This window comes from Ursus americanus, chromosome 22, assembly GCF_024610735.1.
Source record: "Ursus americanus isolate L20-20 chromosome 22, mUrsAme1.1.p, whole genome shotgun sequence".
In the NCBI taxonomy this organism is placed as follows: domain Eukaryota; kingdom Metazoa; phylum Chordata; class Mammalia; order Carnivora; family Ursidae; genus Ursus; species Ursus americanus.
In genome coordinates, this window is record NC_142148.1 from 20,119,343 (window position 1) to 20,138,275 (window position 18,933).

At 45.3% G+C, this 18,933-nt stretch overlaps 1 protein-coding gene across 6 annotated transcripts in view; it reads right to left on the reverse strand.

Moving 5' to 3' along the window:
• DHX35 (DEAH-box helicase 35) overlaps positions 1–18,933 on the reverse strand; it is a 63,460-nt gene that overhangs the window by 13,151 nt on the left and 31,376 nt on the right. For all 6 annotated transcript variants that reach the window (XM_045804618.2, XM_045804621.2, XM_045804622.2 and 3 more), the window contains 9 exons: positions 18,714–18,826; positions 17,463–17,559; positions 16,448–16,606; positions 14,263–14,473; positions 9,901–10,025; positions 6,938–6,992; positions 4,020–4,115; positions 2,103–2,197; positions 1,003–1,080 (listed from right to left, as the gene is read on the reverse strand). In XM_045804618.2, coding sequence (XP_045660574.2) covers positions 1,003–1,080; positions 2,103–2,197; positions 4,020–4,115; positions 6,938–6,992; positions 9,901–10,025; positions 14,263–14,473; positions 16,448–16,606; positions 17,463–17,559; positions 18,714–18,826 — 1,029 coding nt within the window. The remainder of the gene's footprint in view (positions 1–1,002; positions 1,081–2,102; positions 2,198–4,019; positions 4,116–6,937; positions 6,993–9,900; positions 10,026–14,262; positions 14,474–16,447; positions 16,607–17,462; positions 17,560–18,713; positions 18,827–18,933) is intronic.

An 18,933-nucleotide genomic window follows, 5' to 3' on the forward strand; every position in this document is an offset into this window, starting at 1 on the left:
TTTAAATAAGAAAATGTCATCCACAGAAGATTTTCCAAGACGGCGACTATACACGAATGCGGTGTAGACGTGCACCCGCCTTCCGCCGGCAGAGCAAGCTTCAGGGTGTGGACGGCACTCTGCGCTCACACAAATAAATTTTAACTGCCGTAGCTCATAATTCATGATGTCAGTAAGAGAGCAGGCTTTTCTGAAGACTGTTCACTAACTGAATAATCTCCCTTAGATCTCGGGTGAAACAAAAATTTAGTATTTCTTCTCTTCTGAGAGAGTATTTCAGAAACAAATATAAGATACTGAAAATCTGACATATCTAATTTCCCCCTCCCACCCTTTCCTTTACATAAGAGGTTTCTTACAGTTTTCATCATCTTTAGAGCTCTCTTTTCAGCAATTTTTAGTGAGAATTTTAAGCTGTGTTATTTGCTTAGTTTTATAAAACGTTGCGACTATTACAGGAAAACACAATAAAAATTAACACTGCTTATGGCTAAACAGGGTAGGGCATGTGACTAGACCGAGTCCTCCCCACACGTCCCTCTCACGGCCAGGCCCCACTGGAGGAGTGGCGGCTGACACAGTCTCAAACTCACAGAGACCGCTTTGAAGATTCAACTCAACACCACACACTCTTGGCCTCACTTATTTGGCAGAAAATAGAACAGGACTTGCTATTCAGATGTCTGCTAGTGCCAGCCGGCAGCACCGGTGGGTGTGAGACGGTTGCGGGGCGGGGGGGGGGGGGTGCACCGTCAGTGCGGGGCTAGCAGGTCACATCTCCAGGCAGGGGACAGCCAGGAGCAACTCCTGTGTTCTTCCAGGCAAAATCACACCACAGACCCAGATAGGGGCCCCACCCATGGATTGGAAGGACTGGCAATCATCTAATAGAAACATACTGAGGTCTCTTGGCCATTCCTTTATAAATGGACCTTCTGGAAGCCTCACTCCTAGATCACCTTGAGTGGGCTGAGGGGCCTTTTGAGTGGGATCTGTACTTACCTTGATAAATGCTTCGTACACGTTGAGCATGGTGAGATGGTCACCCTCCTCCACAGCAAATTTCCGGTGCACTCGAATCTGGAAGGAATAGAGCACCATCTAGAAGCCGACTGCTATGAGCCTCTGGCACTGGGCGGTAACATGACACGCGGAACAGCTCATGCCTTGCAGAGTCAGAAAGACCCGGTCTGCACCAGCTCTGGCAACCGCCACCTCCTGAAAATCTCAGACTGGTAATGGACCCTTTCTCGGCCTCAACTTCCTTATCTGTAAAAATCGGGATATTAAACCTACCACGAGTGCTGTGGGATGAAGATGATACGCTGTAACGCCTGCCAGAGGTATCAGAGAAACGTTAATGCTCTTGTCTCTCTCCTCCTCTATCCAGTCAATACCATCTCTCTCAGAAGAACCGCCCCCCACAGCCCCCCACAGCCCCCCGCAGCCCCCGGGGGAATGTAAGCTCCAGGAGGGCAGGGGGCCAGCTGTCCAGCATGCGGTAGACACTCTGTATTCGGAGGCTACCACCAGCTGCACAATCCTTTCAGACCCCATCCCTCAGTTCTCCTTTCTGTAAGATCGGGGCAACACCACCCTGCTCTCCCATGAGTTCAAGCAGCTGCACATACGATACCTACATAAGCACACAAATATACTCAGTATCTCTAGAATTTTCTCCTGCCATGCCGGGGCACGACTCCTTACGTCACTAGCGTGCCACCCGGGTCGCTCCCAGAGGAGCCTGAAGGCCAGTTCCCTTATGGGAAGGTCAGCAGGTCACTGTTAAGGCCAGGCACTCCGGACTGTGAAAGGCAATTGCCCCATGGCTGTGCAATCACAAATGAGTTACCTAACCTTTCTGTGCCTCCATCTCTAAAAATGATGAGAAGAGTGTTTACCTCCCAGGGTTACGCGGAAGACACTAGGGAACACGACCACATAAAATGTCTGGTACAATGTCAGGCACACAGCAAACACTCAGAATGCAAGTGGATCCCATCTGCACAGCCCTGTCTCAGTGGTTCCCAGAGAGTTTCAACAAGGGGAGCCCACAGTGAAAAAGACTGGTATGAATGGCTTGGGGAAAAGGCTAGACTTACTGCCTGAGACTTCTGGTTTGAGGGGACCACAAAGATATTCTGGATTTGCATCATGGCTGCAATGCTTAGAATTTCCTGAGAACAGCCAAAATTTCCTATAAAACAAAAAACATGTTTGATTTCAAACAGGTACTGTCAATGAGAGGTGAAAGACATTTTGTTATTTTCCTGACACCACACTACAAACTAAAGTCATATATTTATATTCAGTTTGTTCAAGTTCATAACATATCAACACTTTACTCTGCTGAATGTGATGTCCCATATGAGGCCCAGATGAACGGAGGCCCAGGAGGATTCTGAGAAAGGGGCTGCTACCGCACGCAGCAGCTGGGACATCGAGGACTCTCGCTGCACCACGGCGGGGCCAGAGGAGCCACGTCACTAAGGGCAGGTTCACTCCACACCTGTTTCCTACTCCCATCAAAACAGCTAGAGTCCTGGCCAAAATCCGAGAGGGAAAGGGGGGGCAGGGAGTTTGTGGGTTGTGTCCCTTTTGCAGTCTCTCTCTTCCTAGGCCCTTCTCTGGGGTGGCCTCTCTCCTGACGGGGCTCATCTGACCTGGCAAGACCAAAGGCACGCCCAGACCAGGGAAGCACTCTGTGGGCACCGGCTGCTCACACCGGGGAACAGGGTCTGCAGCCGTCGGTGCTCCAGGGCACTGGACAGTGACAGCGAACTGCAGTGTCCATCCTCCCCACAGCTTCCTGCCTCATGGCCGACACGCTCCCCTACCCCCAAACTTGAGTCCTCTTTCTCAATGTAAGCCTGAGGTCATCTGGGTGTTTCAAAACTAAAGCTAACTCTCACCACACTTAGTCTGAAATACAGCTCTGTAAATTGCTAGTGAACATACAAGTTAGCCAAAAGCAAGAAAAAATTCTTATTTCCTTTTCTGGGAGGGGTGGTGGGTGGGGGGAGAAACACATAAACTATATTCTCTAGATGATTCTGACTTGACCTCTAACTTATGAACTTTCGCCCCTTACTCCTATCCTTGCAAACATCTGAAGGTGTCAGGGAAGTTGGGCCCCTTGTGTGCTGGTGGCAGGAGTACAAAGGGGTGCAGCCTCTGTGGACAATAGTATGGTGAGGCCTCGAAAAATTAAACATAGAATTATTGGATGATCCAGCAATTCCACAGGAAGCAAATACGCAAAAGAAGTGAAAGCAGGGACTCCAAAAGACGCTTGTATGCCAATGGTCAGAGCAGCCTTACTCACGACAGCCAGAAGGTGGAAGCAACGCAAGTGTCCGTCGACAGGTGAACGGTACATACACACAGTGAAATACTGGTCAGCCTTAAAAAGGGGCGTTCTGACATAGGCTACAACACGAATGAACCTTAGCAGACAGTACGTCAAGGGAAATGAATCTGTCACAAAAGGGTAAATATTGTAGGATTCCGCTGAAGGGAGGTTCCCAGAATCATCAAATTCATGAAGACAGAGTAGGAGGGTAGCTGCAGGGCTGGGGGCAGGAGGGAATGGGCAGTTGGTGTTTCACGGGGACAGAGTTCCAGTTTGAAAAGGTAAAGAAGTTCTGGAAATGGATGGTGGTAAGGGCTGACTGACAATGTAAGTGTACTTAATGCCTCAGAACCATACACTTAAAAATGTTAAAATGGTACATTTTATGTATTTTTTACCATAATTAAAAAAAAGAAAAAACTTCCCTGTTTAAAAAAAAATCAGGCATCCATTCTAGGCCCCCAGGAAAACAAACAAAAGTGTTTACTGAATTAGTTAATGGTGAATGACACAGAATCCCCAGTTAACAACAGGCCCCAAATCAGACAGCGTTAGAGGAAAGCTCCTTCACTACTCGGAATATATCGTGCCCTCTTCCGCAGGGTGCACAAAATTCGAAGAACTAACCCTCTGACAGAATCAATGAGAACTATTGCTCTGCACCTACCTGATTCAAGCAGCATTTTTGCAAACATGGGATTCAAAGGAAACTCTGCAATTCTCATGCCAAGCGGTTCAGTTAGGCGACAGTCTTTGTCCAGACCTGCCGTAAGAACAACAGAAATCAGAAGGCGTGTCCCATTGTGTTGGAAGATGTACGGTTATCAGGAGGATAAACGATGAGGTACGCTAGGAAAAGGTGTCCAAAAGATGAATCATGCTGCCAAACTCAATCTTACATCAGAGTGCTGTTACACTGAAAGAAGAAAAGACCCCCTCTGAGCTCCTGAACAGCCAATTTCGAAAAACTGATACTTCTAATAGCTTCTATTCAAGGACTTCATTCTAAGGAAACAGCCCTGCAGCCTGCTCTCACTCTCCACTCCCCTCACCCACCCCAGAGACCGCTCCTCCCAAGTGCAAGTGCAGATGTCCCAGAAGGCCATCCTGAGCCCTCTGCCCTCCCACACTATGAGAGCAATCACAAGGCCAGCGACTGTAAATCTAAATGTCTGCCCAGACCTCTCCTGATGCCAGCACCACAACCGCTCATCCAGCTGCCTGCTGGGCAGTTTACTGAACTGGATGGACTCAATTCCCCACATCCCTCCTCGCCGCTGTGCCACTAGCCAATATTCAGGTATGGGATTCCGGAGATGCTGACTATCGTCTTATTGATATTCAGACTATTCCCAAGGTGTGCCATTAAAATACATGCTGCAGAGCTCAGAGTAAAACAGGAAAGGTAATTTCTCTTCTGTTCCCATATAATCATCTCTTGAAAGGTGATAATTCAGCTTGTAAAACTGTAAACTAAGTTGGGTGGTTCCCCCTGCCTTCTCCAGCTTACTTAGGCAGTAAAGAAATATAAAATGTTTTAGCTTTCATTCTGTTGGATTAGAGGCAAATCAATCCAAATGAAAAACTTCCATGTTTGTCAATGTTCTCTCATATCCGTTAAGATTATCCCAGGAAACCTTGCTTTCAGGGTCCTATTACACCCCTAAGAAAAGGGATGGGAATCTACTCCGGCACACACTCACTCTGGGCGGACCTGATGCAGACCCACCTAAAGGCCTTTTAAATCACTGACGATCTTTTACATGAGTAATTGGTTATTCTTTTGCAGGGAAGTATCACAAAAGGAATGAACGAAGATAGACCACGTATAAAAAATTTAACTCAAAAATGGAGCACAGCCTTACTACATGTAAAAGCTATTAACTATAAAAACTTTTCAAAGAAAACCCAAGAGAGAGCTCCATGCCCAAGGGTTGGGCAACGGTTTCTTAGGTAAGACACCAAAAGCACAAGCAACGAAAGAAGAAATACATACACTGAACTACATGAAAATATAAAACTTTTGCACTACAAACGATACCGTCAAGAAAGACAAAAAGCCAACCCACAGAATGGGAGAAGTATTTACAAATCACAGATCTGATAAGAAACTTATACCCAGAACACATAAAGAACTCCTCCAGCTCGATAATAAAAAGACAGTACCCCAAGTAAAAATGGGCAAAAGATTTGAATAGACATTTCTCCAGAGGACATCGACACGTGGCCAATAGGCACACGAAAAAGTGCTTAACACCATTAGTCATCAAGAAATGCAAATCAGATCCACAAGCTACCACTTCATTCCCACTAGGATCCGTAACACAGAAGACAGATAACAAGTGTTGGCAACTTGCTATCGTGGGAAGCAAGTGGAACCCTCATACCCGACTGGTAGGAATGTCCACCAAGAACTAGCACATAAATGTTTACAGCAGCATTATTTGTATTAGCCAAAAAGGGGAACAACCCAAATGTTCATCAACTGCTCAATGGATAAGGATATTATGTGGCATATCCAATCCATGTAATGCTGTATTATTCAGCAATAAAAAGGAATGAAGTATCAACACATGCTACAACACAGATGAACCTTGAAAACATCGTGTTGAATGAAAGAAGACAATCACAAAAGACCACAGATTATATGACTCTATATGTGTGAGACGTGCCGGCCAGGCAAGTCTACAGAGACAGGGATTAGATCAGGAGTTGCCTGGGCTTGGGAGGAGGGGAAAGGGAGTGGGGAGTGAGCACTCATGGGTACAGGGTTTCTTTCTAAGGTGGTGAAACTCTTCTAAATGTTCTAAACTTGGGGTGATGGTCGCACAACCCTGTGAATATACTAAAAACCCCTGAACCGTACATTTTAAATGGGTAATTGTATGGTATGTGAATTATACCTCAACAAAGATGTTAAAAACAAACAAACAAAACCATCGCAGAGGACAAAACCTCCACCGAAACTTCCTACCAAACCAGACATTATGCTCACTTGGGGCGACACTCACAGAAGACAGGTACTTCCTCAGCAGGTGAATTCAAGGCTACCATGTTCTCTATCTTAAGAGTAAACACTCCATTTTTAAACACGAGAATAGAGGTGTTCCAAAGCATGGTGCTTCCTTGCCCCCAAAGAATTCCACGGGCTGGTCATCGACCCAGTTCTCCACAGGGAACTCCAGGAATGGAATGAGGGAAAGCAGGGAGAGAACACTGAGCCAGAGGTTGCAGGATGGGGTGGAGGGACTGAGAAACAGGCCTGGAGAGGAAACATCTGAAATACTGGTAGGGAATCTTCTAGATGTCTTTTAGGAGTGTGGCTCTAATGATGATTATTAGTAGCTCTTGATATACCTACATGCTTTATAAATTCATTGTCCTAACTGGAATTCATGTACTATTAATCTAATCATGGTCCCACCTTTTTATTTCCATGAAGCTTAAGGGTTGTTAAGAGGATTATATATATATGGGGAGAGAGAACCAGTCCCATCCCTGAAGATACTAAGAGCCCTAACGTGAATACGGCCTAACCAATACCATCTATTAGCAGATCAGAGAACACGTAAGAGACATGCGTACCTCCCAGAGCATAGAGTAACTCCAACGCTTGAACCATCGACTGTGCTGGGGGGGGCTGTAAAAACATAAAAATCCTCCTAAATTAATTTCTTCAGGTAACAGACATAAAATGTGACTATTTCCTGCTCAAATCCGTTCTTCCCTCTTATGTGCCCCATACATCCCAGCCTCCGTGCTTGTATTCATGTTGGCGACCTTGAAACACCCTTCCTCTCCTCAGCATCCTTACTACTACTTGGTCTTCAATCTCAGCTTGATGAAACAAGCCCTCCCTCATGCTCCCCTCCACCAGAAGTGATGGGTCCCTACTTTGAACAACTTCCCTGTTTTCCTACACTCTCATCAGACACTTCTGATTTTTTCCTTCATAGTCTCAACCTTCTACTCCAGCAGCCCTGGTGGGTAACACTGCACCACCCAGAGCCCGGCGTCAGGCCTCGTCCCCAGGGGGCACTGACATACATGGAATCCGAATTTCTGAAAAGAGAAAACACTAGGCAATCTGAACTTAATTTAAGCAAAGCTGCTACTGTGATCTTCAGTCTGATTATCCGGACCCAAATCACATCTCCAGGATTTTCACCCAAACACACTGACTAGTATTTCTCTCTGGCCTCATCTGATTCGGGACTATATGCAAACACGTTAACATAGTTGCAAGGACCGCATATGGATAATTTTAGTTTGTTTTTCTGTATGGTTTTCTGTTTTCACTGTCTTTTGTTTTTTGGTTTTTCTAACCCAGAGAAACTTCACAGTGATTACTTGGGATGGCGGCATAATATTCCAACAAGGTCATACTCCGTAAAATACACAACTGTCTTCCTCCTGGGCAACTGAGTTGTTTTCAGTTCTTTGCTACTTTAACTAACACTGCTAAATAAACAAAATTATATGTGGCCCATGATTTCAACTGTAAAAAAACAAAACAGAACAAAAACCACAGTTTCAGGAGAAAATAATTGGAAGGGAATACATGGAGATGAACGTGTATTTTCCTCATTCTCCAGGTGTCCAAAAGTTTGTGATTTTCATTATTCTATTTAAAAATTTAATATACAATTATACTATAAACATGATCATGCTATATACATTCTTTTTTTTTTTTAAAGATTTTTTTTATTTATTTGACAGAGATAGAGACAGCCAGCGAGAGAGGGAACACAAGCAGGGGGAGTGGGAGAGGAAGAAGCAGGCTCATAGCAGAAGAGCTTGATGTGGGGCTCGATCCCAGATCGCCGGGATCACACCCTGAGCCGAAGGCAGACGCTTAACCGCTGTGCCACCCAGGCGCCCCCATTCTTTTCTTTTTTTGAATTATTTTTTCAGGAGAAATTTCCCTGAGAAGAAATACCAGGCATTTCTACGGCTCATAAAATAATGTTAGAAAGCCATCCAGGACTGAAGAGGAGTATGAAACTGCTTTCCCAACCTGGGTCAGCTTTGGACTTTCTCCTTTTTCTTCCTGTTTGGTCACTTAACTATTTCAATTTGCACTTACTTCTCTTCTAGAGAAGCCAAACACGTTCCAATGTTAGTTTACTATATCTTCAGTGGATATTCACTCCAAATGATGCTTGAAAAACTGCAGTTTTCGAGATGCTGATATGTCATTTTTGCCATTATACGTTTTCCTTTCATCTTAGATGGGAGGCTTTTCTTAAGCTTTTAATTTGCATATACTGTTTATCCTCTCTATAATTTCTTGCATACACCAATAATCAAAGAGTATATTTTTTCCATACTTATGATAAACACACAGTTGTTTGAGAGAGAGACTGATATTTTCTATTCCCTCATTCACCTAGTTCATCATGACATATATGACATGAGGGACTTTATTATCTGAGAATCCAGGCTTGTCACACCACATAACTATGCAGTTGGGACACAACAAGAGTTAAAATGCTAGTCTTCAAATCATAAAAATTCAAGAAGAAAATATGACTGAATGTTTACTAACTGACCTAGAGGTGCGGAAGTGCTTCATAAGGACAGGAATAACCGAAGAAATCACAGAGACAAAGATAGATTTTACTGTGGAAATACTTATAATGTCTGCACATTAAAAAAAAATTATTAAAAAAAAACAGTAAAATACAAATAACTAGAAAAACCATTTGCAAGAAATACTATAGACCGAGGTTAATGTCTTTAATAATTAAAGGACTCTTAAAAATCACAATAACACTAATTCTAACAGATAAATGGCTTAACAATTCAGAAGAAATATAAAGTGGACAATAAATGGGTTTTTTTTTAAACTGTTTTTTTGAGAAATCAAATAAGGTACAGACATTTGTCCTCCTCCATTTCTCCCTCCTGATATTAATCAAATTAGCAAACCTCTAAAAGAAAGTAATGCGGCGTGACCGAGGCACAATGCATGGGGCAGCGCGCGCTGCTGGGGCTTACAGCAATGTGGCCACACATCAAGGATGTACAAAACGACTATGGCTGTTGGACCCAATAATTCCACTCCCGGAAACCAGCCTCAGGAAATAAGCAGAAGGGCGATCGGCCATGAGGACGGCCCCTGCAGCTCTACCACAGTCCTCCTGGCTCCCCCAGCTGTGATACTCCCTCACATAGGCCTCCACACGCTCTGCTGTCCCGGATCTCCCCCCACCCTGACCTGGTGATATCCTACTTGGGTTTCAGGTCTTACTTGGCACAAGACTAACCAGGCTGGGGGCCCTTTCTTTGTCTTTCAGAGCACTGGACCCACACATGGCAATTACCCACTTACTTGTCACGCCCCCCCACCCGGCAGGCAAGAACAGGAATTGCGTCTGCCCTGTCTGGCCCTGCTCCCCCATACCCTGCCCGGGGCCCGGTGCAAAGCAGGCACACAACACATGAGTTAAGTGGAAATTAAAAAAAAATTTTTTTAAAAAGTGATGCATTCTATCTAATGTCCCGACATTCACCCGTGGGCATTCCAGACAGAAGGCAGGACTTACCGACATGAAGTGGAACCTGAGGACGTTGTCGATCCCTAGCGCTTTCAGCTGTAGGATGACAGGCGCCAAATTGCTACGCTGCATCTCAGGGATTGTGCACTGAGGCAGCTTGTCAAAGGCTTCCTCTGAGGATAAGAAATCAGAACTGTTTGGGGTCAAATGCCACAATCAAACTCAATCATTATGCCCATGGGACAGTTTTCCTTCTCTAACAAAAGGCTCGAAGATTCTAGGATCAGAAGCATTATGATATCATGACACAGAGTTGTTTCATATTTAGAAAAGACCATTCTATTTAAAAAAGACCTCAGCAGTTTATATCTTTATAAATTATACATCTTTATATATCTTCATAAAAGTCTGTTCTTTTACTTCAGAATGCTTTTTTAACGTGCTTTTGTCAGCAGAACATGAAACCAAAGCCACAGGTATGTGCTGGATCACGACTGGCACCCGGCACACCACCTCTACGTGGGGCTGCAGTAAGTCTAGAAGGCAAGAACTGTACCTATAAGCAAAGAACAGTCTCAAAGTAAATCACCAAGATGGTAACCAGAATGTAAGAAGTGACCAAATCTTACAAAGAGCAAAAATGGTCCAAAGCTAACTTTTAAAACCAACGAGCCAGGCACGCATCACACTCAGAAACTAATGCTGCCCCAAACAGATGAATGAATGCTTACGTGCCCCATGAGGAACAAAAGCTGACCTCCAACAGGAAAAAGCACCACAAGGCACAGCAGTGCCAAGATGGGAGGGGCAGGAGAGGGGGCGGGGAGGAAGAGACTTCAGAGGCTTTTTCATAAAAGCCTGACAAACAGGGCGCTTGGGGGGGGGGGGCGGGTGAGGGAGGAAGGGATTAAATCACTTTGGTATCTATTCAGAAAGCTTATGGATTATACAGAGAATGCTCCACCCACAAAATCCCTCTCATGTCAGTCAACAGTTTAACTGTGCACACCCTCCTTAAGACGAGGCTGGCCCAAGCTCCATGTAGATCCTAAGGCTTTCGTTGACTAAAGAAAACAACAACAAAAGGTGTCATGAAGAACTCAGCGCTATCACTGAAGAATTTTTTCAAGAAGGCTGTGAGTAAACAGACAACCAATGTTCTGTGGATGGACCGATACAAATGGCCACAGGCACGGGTCTAACTGGGAGGTGCTGAAGAACAGGCAACAGCAGGAAGTTCCAGATGGGATACTCCCTTGGAGTTTCAAGAACATTTTGGGGCTAGCCTTTTGGTAGGATAACCACATTTCCCAGCATACTGCTGACGGAAGGAGAAGCGAAGTTCTCAGATGCCAAGACAACCCTGCTGAGAAGCCACTCACAGGAAGCAGTGGGGCCCAAGAGTTAATGACCTTCAGTTAAACTCTACTGAAGACCAAGTGTGTGATGCCCTGAGCCAGGAGTGGCAGGAGCAGCTTCCAGAAGCTTCCGTGATATGAGAGAGCCGGGACCAAGACCAGAAACAGTCACCTCCAAGGCTGGATCCCAGTGAACAGTCCTCCTGAAGGAGAATGGAGGCTCAGGGAGTAAGGAGCAATCATTACAAAAAGGCACGTGAGGTCACTTCATGAGGGAGCTGTCATTTGAGAGAGGATTCGAAGGATAAAGGGGAATCTGTTGGGCAGAGGAAACAGCCCAAGGAAAGGTATCAAAGATAAGAGATGTGGATGTGGGAAAACAGAAAGTACGTTCAGGAAGAGCAGAGTGCAGCTGGGATGCAGTGTAGGGCAGGTATGTGGATAGGGGGAGAACATAAGCCAGGGAAAGTCCTGGACGGTTCTGGGAAACAGTTCGGAGTCTGAGCAGATAACACCCTGCTCAGGACCACACTCTGTGAAAGCTCATCTGGAAGCCAGTCAGCCAAGAAAGCCTGGAGGCTGGAGGCTAGTACACCCCACTACTATCGCGTGGGCCCTACCCAGCCCCTCTCCACTTAACTGCTCCTGCTAAGGAGGCCAGCGACCTTTCAACCGAATCGACCTGCCTGTCTTCAGTCTGCATTCTGTGATTTTATTTCTTTGGAGCATGAGATAATGCTGGCCATTTCCTCTTTAAAAATAGCCTGAGTTCCTCAAAAAGTTCAACATAGAATTACTGTACGACGACACAACTCCACTCCCAGGTATATGCTCAAGAGAATTAAAAACAGGCACTCAAAACACACATTTTCATAGGAGCAGTTATTCACAAAAGCCGAAAGGTAGAAACAATCAACTGATGTGTAGATCAACTAGTTGTGGTATATCCATCCATGGAATATTATTCAGCATAAAAAAGAACGAAGTACTGGGGCGCCTGGGTGGCTCAGTCAGTTGAGCGTCCAACTCTTGATTTCAGCTCAGGTCATGACCTCAGGGCTGTGAGATGGAGCCCCATGTTGGGCTCTGCGCTGGGCATGGAGCCTGTTTGAGATTCTCTCTCTCCTTCTCCCTCTGCCCCCACCATCCTCCCTCTCCCTCTCTAAAAAAAATTAAAAAAAAAAAAAAAAAAGAATGAAGTACTAATACAACAGAGACGAACCAGGAGAACATTTGGCATTCATTATGCTAAATGAAAGAAGCCAGACACACAAGGCCACATGTTGTATGATCTCATTTATACAAAATATCCCAAACGGATAAACCCATGGAGACAGAACAGAGGAGTGGTTGCCAGGAGGCAGGGACGAGTGCAGAGAAACTGTTTAGGGGGTATGGAGTGAGGGAAATATTCTGAAACTAGACAGAGACAGTGATGCACACTGTGGATATAATTAAATCCCACTGAACGGTTCGATTTAAAATGGTTAACTTTATGTGATATGAATTCCACCTCAATACATTTGTTTTCAAGTATCCTGAAACTTTCTCTTCTAAATTTCCGGATGCACTTTAACCTCGGTTCTCTCTTTCCTCTCCCATCTTTCCTCCTTAGAGCCTTTGGTGGTGGAAGACCCTTACCACCCTGGCCTTGGGCTCTGCCTCCCCCCTCCCATAGACACTCCCCTTACCTGCTTCCTCCCCACCAAGTACACAGACATTCCATTCCCTCTGCCTGGGGCTATCCTTTCCCCTGGAGAACCGCAGGGCGCACTTGGCGGCCAGTAAGATCAGGCACAAATGCTCAGTTGTGAAGTCCTCCCCAGTGGGATAACTCCCTGCTCTCTGCTTCCAAGGCTCACTCCGGAATGGGGACCCTAACATACCGTAATATGACAATCTGTTTGCGGGGCTATCTCCACCACCTGGCTGTCAGCCATGTGCCCATAGACCACATCTCACCTAGCCCGAGATCTCCAAACCCCGGCACAATGGTTGCCCTATGGCTCTGTAAACATTCGCTACAAGAAAGAATAACATCAAGGACTGAACAAGGGTGATGGTTACCAGAAGTAAAGAAGAGACAAATGACAAAACTTCCGGATGTGGGAAGTGAGCATAGATGGATGTTGAACAGAGGAGAGGATTAAAAATGATGTGAAAATTGGGGCGCCTGGGTGGCACAGCGGTTAAGCGTCTGCCTTCGGCTCAGGGCGTGATCCCAGCGTTATGGGATCGAGCCCCACATCAGGCTCTTCTGCTATGAGCCTGCTTCTTCGTCTCCCACTCCCCCTGCTTGTGTTCCCTCTCTAGCTGGCTGTCTCTATCTCTGTCGAATAAAATAAAATAAAATCTTAAAAAAAAAAAAATGATGTGAAAATTAAGTCTGGACAACTAAGGAGAGATCTTGGGGCCACCACCCACCAAAGAGAGGCACAGAGAGAGAGAGAGAGAAGCTCTGGACACATCACTGTCGAAGGCAAAGCTGCCTTCAAGCTGGAGAGAAAGTTCCTGAAGGGCTGAGACCGTCTTTATCATAATTTTATCTTGCTCCTTCAGACCCTAGCACAGTGCCTGGCACAGACCAGGAGCTGAACAACCATCTGCTTTCTCTCAGTGGTCTCAGCACAAGAGTCTGCCATTTTCACTCCACAAAGATGCTCTGAACCAGAGGCAAAGATGGAACCCACTGCAAGGCCCCCCAGGAGTCAGGATTCTTGTTCCTCTCAGAACAAGAAAGCAGCACGTTAAGGTGAGGGAAAGGTAAGAAAGACAGGACCCGAGACACGTGGCCCAGGCTACAGGGAGGTCTATGCCCAGACATTAGGCTGGAACAGGGGGACTCACGGGCCAGCCTCGGCCAATGGGAGCAGTAGCGAAGAAGTGCTCCATTTAGACTGAAGAAAGCAACAGGGGCCAAGGGACATAGGGCCTGGTGAGGGTGTCTGGATTTTATGTGAAGTTCTGCCCACGGGGGGAAACATCTGTGATACTCTCCACTGCTCAGGCTACTACGAGAAAGTCAAAAGCCCTGACGGAACAGCACACTAACCTGTATAAAGGCGGTAACATTTTCCCGAGCGGCTGCGGCCACCACGTCCTGCGCGCTGGTTGGCTGACGCCTGGGACACTGGGACCACCACCAAGCACTCAATGGCCGTCCTGGGATTGTAGGCTCGGAGTTTCACAAAGCCGCAGTCGATCACATACACAACCCCGCTGATTGTAATGGAGGTTTCAGCCACATTGGTGGCCACTATCACCTAAGTCCCCACAGCAAGAAAAGAAAAAAGAGAAGGTACTTGGTTCTTTTCACTTTTAAGAAACTACTCAAAATCCTGAAAGATTTATTAAAATATTTCCAACAGTGTAGAAGCTGTAAGAGGCAGTTTAACATACTGGAAAGAACAGGAGTTTTAGGGTCAGTGTGCCCTGGATCTGAATTCTCCAAGGTGTGACTCTGGACAAGCTGGACTTGTCCAGCTTGCTCAGGGGTGGTTTTTAATCTGGACTGCTGCACAGTCCCTCATCTACAGAATATTCACCCCCGCTTCTGGATTGTGGGGGGCATCAAACACGAAATATCCGTAAAGCAATTACAGCCTGGTGCTTGGCCCATAATAAATACTCAACAAATGTAAGTTTTTGCCTTCTGCACAACTAAAGAATATCACCACGTTGAATATCTTTATTCATTAATTCACTCACATTTAAACTATTTTCTGAAGGTCTGTGCTTTGCAGGCACTGTTCAAAGTACTGCGGATGGTGAACAAGGAAGACAAGGCCCCTGCTCTCCCAGAACCTGCATTCCAGTGTGAGTGTCTGGGTGGAGAAGCAGTGACCATAAACAAGCAGATAACCTCAGAGTGACCAACCGGTGAACAAAATGCAACAGAGCAGTAATATATTATATAGTATTTGAAGCGTTCCCTATGTATTACGTTATAATAGTGGGCTGTGTTACTTTGGATGGCCAGGGAAAGCTTCTCTAAAAGAAGATTTTGAGCTGAGCCCTGAGTAACAAGAGGCAGGCAATGCTCTAGAGATCCAGGCAGAAGAAATAGTTCACAGAAAGGAGAAACAGCCAGGGAGGGCAAAATCCAGAGGAAGGACGAGATGAGGCTGGAGGACAGCAAGGGCCAGACCACGTGCTGTCTCTGGGCCACTGTGAGGTGTTTACATTTTATTTCAAGTGCACCGGGCGCTGTCCCTGTAAGGTTTCAAGAAGCGAGGAACACATATAGATAGATAGCACTTAGAACTAAAGGTACTTTTACATCTATCATCTTATAAAAATCTTCCTACCATTTTTATCTAGTAGACACTTAAGATTTTATACCAGAGAACCACCAATCCAAAGGTTCTTATTTATGGTTCACAGCTGAAAAACTGGGCTCGAGGGTGAGTAACTCTGCCAGGCGCCGAGTAACGCAGGCACAGAGTCCAGGCCGCCTGACTGGTTGGCCACAGCTCACATTTGGCAGGGCCAACTTGAGTTGCTCCAACCCAATGGCCATGAGGCTGCACACCTTCTTCCAAGTGGTCTGAATTGAGAGTGGACCCTCAGACCATCCCTCCCCTGCAGTCCTCTCTGCCACCTGCTGATAAACAGCTACAATAAGCCAGCTTCGGGCCCGTTCTATGCCTTCCTCATCTAATGGGGAGGAAAGCCGAGTAAGGCTCCGGGGGTGATGAGCAGGACGCAGACTGGCTGCCTGCTGGTACCTTCCAACCAGTGCTTCTCACCACACCCTTCCCCGCCCCAATTTCAAGGCTAAATATTTTTAAGCCACACCTTGAATTAATTGATTAAAATTTGGCTCTATAGGCTAGCTGATGCCTAAAACAAATGGTTTAGAAACCATTTGTAGTAACTTATCTATTGTTCCTGACTGATCACAATTCACCTGGACAGTCACTTAAGCCAAGCTAGTATTGTGCGTGGGGCAATACCGAGCAGAGAGAAAAGAGGCAAAGAGAAGTCACTTGCTCTGATAATCACTGTCAGAATGACCCTTGTGTGAGGCAGGTTTAGAAATCTCTACAACATACTATTTACTGTGTGCTTTTACATCTACTGCACAGAAACACAGACCTAAAAGTCTTAAAGAAACCTTCCTGTTAAGCAAGTTTCACTTCAATTAAAAAAAAAAAATATTTCCCAGTGCATAGGGAAGGGGCACCAGCATGACCACAGCTGGCTGCAAACACCCCTGGTCACTGGGTCAGTCTCACCTTTCTGACGCTGCGGGACACCCTTTCAAACACTTTCATTTGCTCAAAGGAAGGTAGTCCCGCGTACATGGGGAGAACCCGGAGGTGTCTCTTCATCCCAGTTCGACCTAGCACCCGAGCCTGCTCGATCAGCATAGACACGACGGTTTCCACTTCTTCCTAAAGACATCCAACCAGGAACCAAAGAAACCGAGATCAATCTGGAGCATGTCATTTTATCAGACTTGAAAGAAAATGAAAGTCGGGATCGGAGTGTTAAGTATGGACGGATTCACGATTTCTAGGGTGACTGCACCCTGCTCGGGGGTGGTTTTTAATCAAATGCTACTGAACAGCAGTGCCTATGGGGTGAAAATTTGCAAGTGTCAGACTCATTACTGAAATCTATGCTATCTGCAGTGAAGAGAAGAGCTCCCGATAAACAAAACCAAAGCCTATCTTACTTGGCTTTCATGTACTGTGGCAAACAAAGCATGTCATACATGTGGACAAGCCGTAACATATGAAATTGCTAGAAGCTTTCCCCAGAAGAGATTACGGTACCGTGGAAAGTGCTGACAGTGGAAAAGATTACGGCTGGAGGACGGTTCTGAACAGTGCTCTTGGGCTTGTTCAGCTGTCCTTCCAGAGATGTGCCCACCTACCACCTCCAGGATGAGCGGTACCGCTGGGAAAGAGGCTTACGGGAGCAACACACACGCACAAAATGTACCCAACGCAATATTTCACTGTGGTAAACAAAACAGCCCACCGACTACATCATTTACTTTGGACTCAACTAATAAATTTAAAATATACTGAACCCTCTACAGATAGAACAGGTGGGAACTAATGATTCCCTGACAACTTGGTCAGCAGATGAATGACATCAATCCAAACAATTTTTTATGCAATTAAGTAAACACAAAATACAATAAAACATGAAATGAATGGCTAAGTAAAGGAACAGGCCCCTGTTTAATTTTGGTGCTGCCTTAACGTGTCTGCTCATCAGAGAAAATTCCAGTGGAATTACCTGTCCAGTCAGAAATGCTAATATGTCTCCATCTCCTTCTGTCTGGTGAATTTTCATCACAGTTTCTACAGTTGATTTGATATAATCTGGAACAGGACTGAAAAGATGTATGAGATAAGTTCATCACTAGGACATGCTCGTTAATTATAGATTAATTACCCTAATAATCTGGCAGCAAAGCTTCATGAAAGTTAGTTTGGGCCTGCCTGGCAGGTAAACAGTATATGATGAATAAAATAAACATTCACTCCCTTTTTTTCTTTTTTTTAAAGGCAGCATTCAAAAGTAATCCATAATTATATGTATACCATGATTCTTAGCTTTATTTGCAAAGAAATAAAAACCCATGCAAACAAATGTGCTATCGTTAGCGTGCGAAGATGCCTGGTCAATGAAAATCGGGGGCTGCGGTCCCAGTGCTAAATCCCACACTCTTTCCCCTTTCCCTCCCGACCACTAGCAGCAGCCTGTCTGAGTACGTTGTTCAGAGCTGATGGATATGCTATCCAGCGAGAAAAACTCCCAAGTCACACCCACAACTCTCTGGATTTATCAACCACTGTACCATCTCCTGGTCTTTCTCCAGTGACTAGGTGGAGAAATTAGGATGGTCTCTTCCTATCTAAGGGGGCTCCTCCCAATCATGTCAACCAGGCCTTCTTGCTAAGATGCAGAGAGCTAAGAACCAAATGATTCGCATCATCAGTGCTGCCCTCACAGGCAGGCAGTCTGGGAAACCCCAGTTCTGAAGACTATCAAGCCTCCTTCCTGTAATCTTGTTACCACTTTGCTCTTTCCAACTGAGCTACTGACCACAGACTCATAGAAATTTGCACATCAGTGTCAAGAGTTTCAACTGCATTCAGTGGTGATACTGAGCAGGGTTCCAGAATATCCTATCAATGACAGGAGACACAAAACATGCTCCACTCAGCAAGCTGGTATATTGCCCTTGGGGCTGCAGGCAGAGACAGTGGCTTCTCATTCCATAACTCAGGCCCAGTTTGCTAATCACCATCATTAAAAATGCAAGTATCCTTAAGGGTTGCATACTTCTAATGGAGTAAATCTGAACAAACCTACTCCTTTGGAGTAAAACTTAGTGCTTGCTGGTTTCCAATTGTAATTTACCTTCTGGTTGGAATCTGAAAAAATGAAAACCTAAATAAAACAGGTGAAAGTTCCCTGACTATTCAGGTGAACACACACACACACACACACACACACACACAAATTCAAGTACCATCAAACCTTTGTAGATAAAAGATATCCACTGGAAATGTTCGCCCTTCTACTGTAAGGATCACACAGGTATCCCTTGTTGGGTCACTGGTTTCATTCTGATTAAAGAAATCTCGAAATTTCTATTAAGAAAAAAAAAAAGAATACTTCATTTCTCTCAAAAAAAAAAAGTTCACAGTAACTCACTGAAAGAAAGAAAATAATAGAAAACTGGCAGAGCAGGGGATGG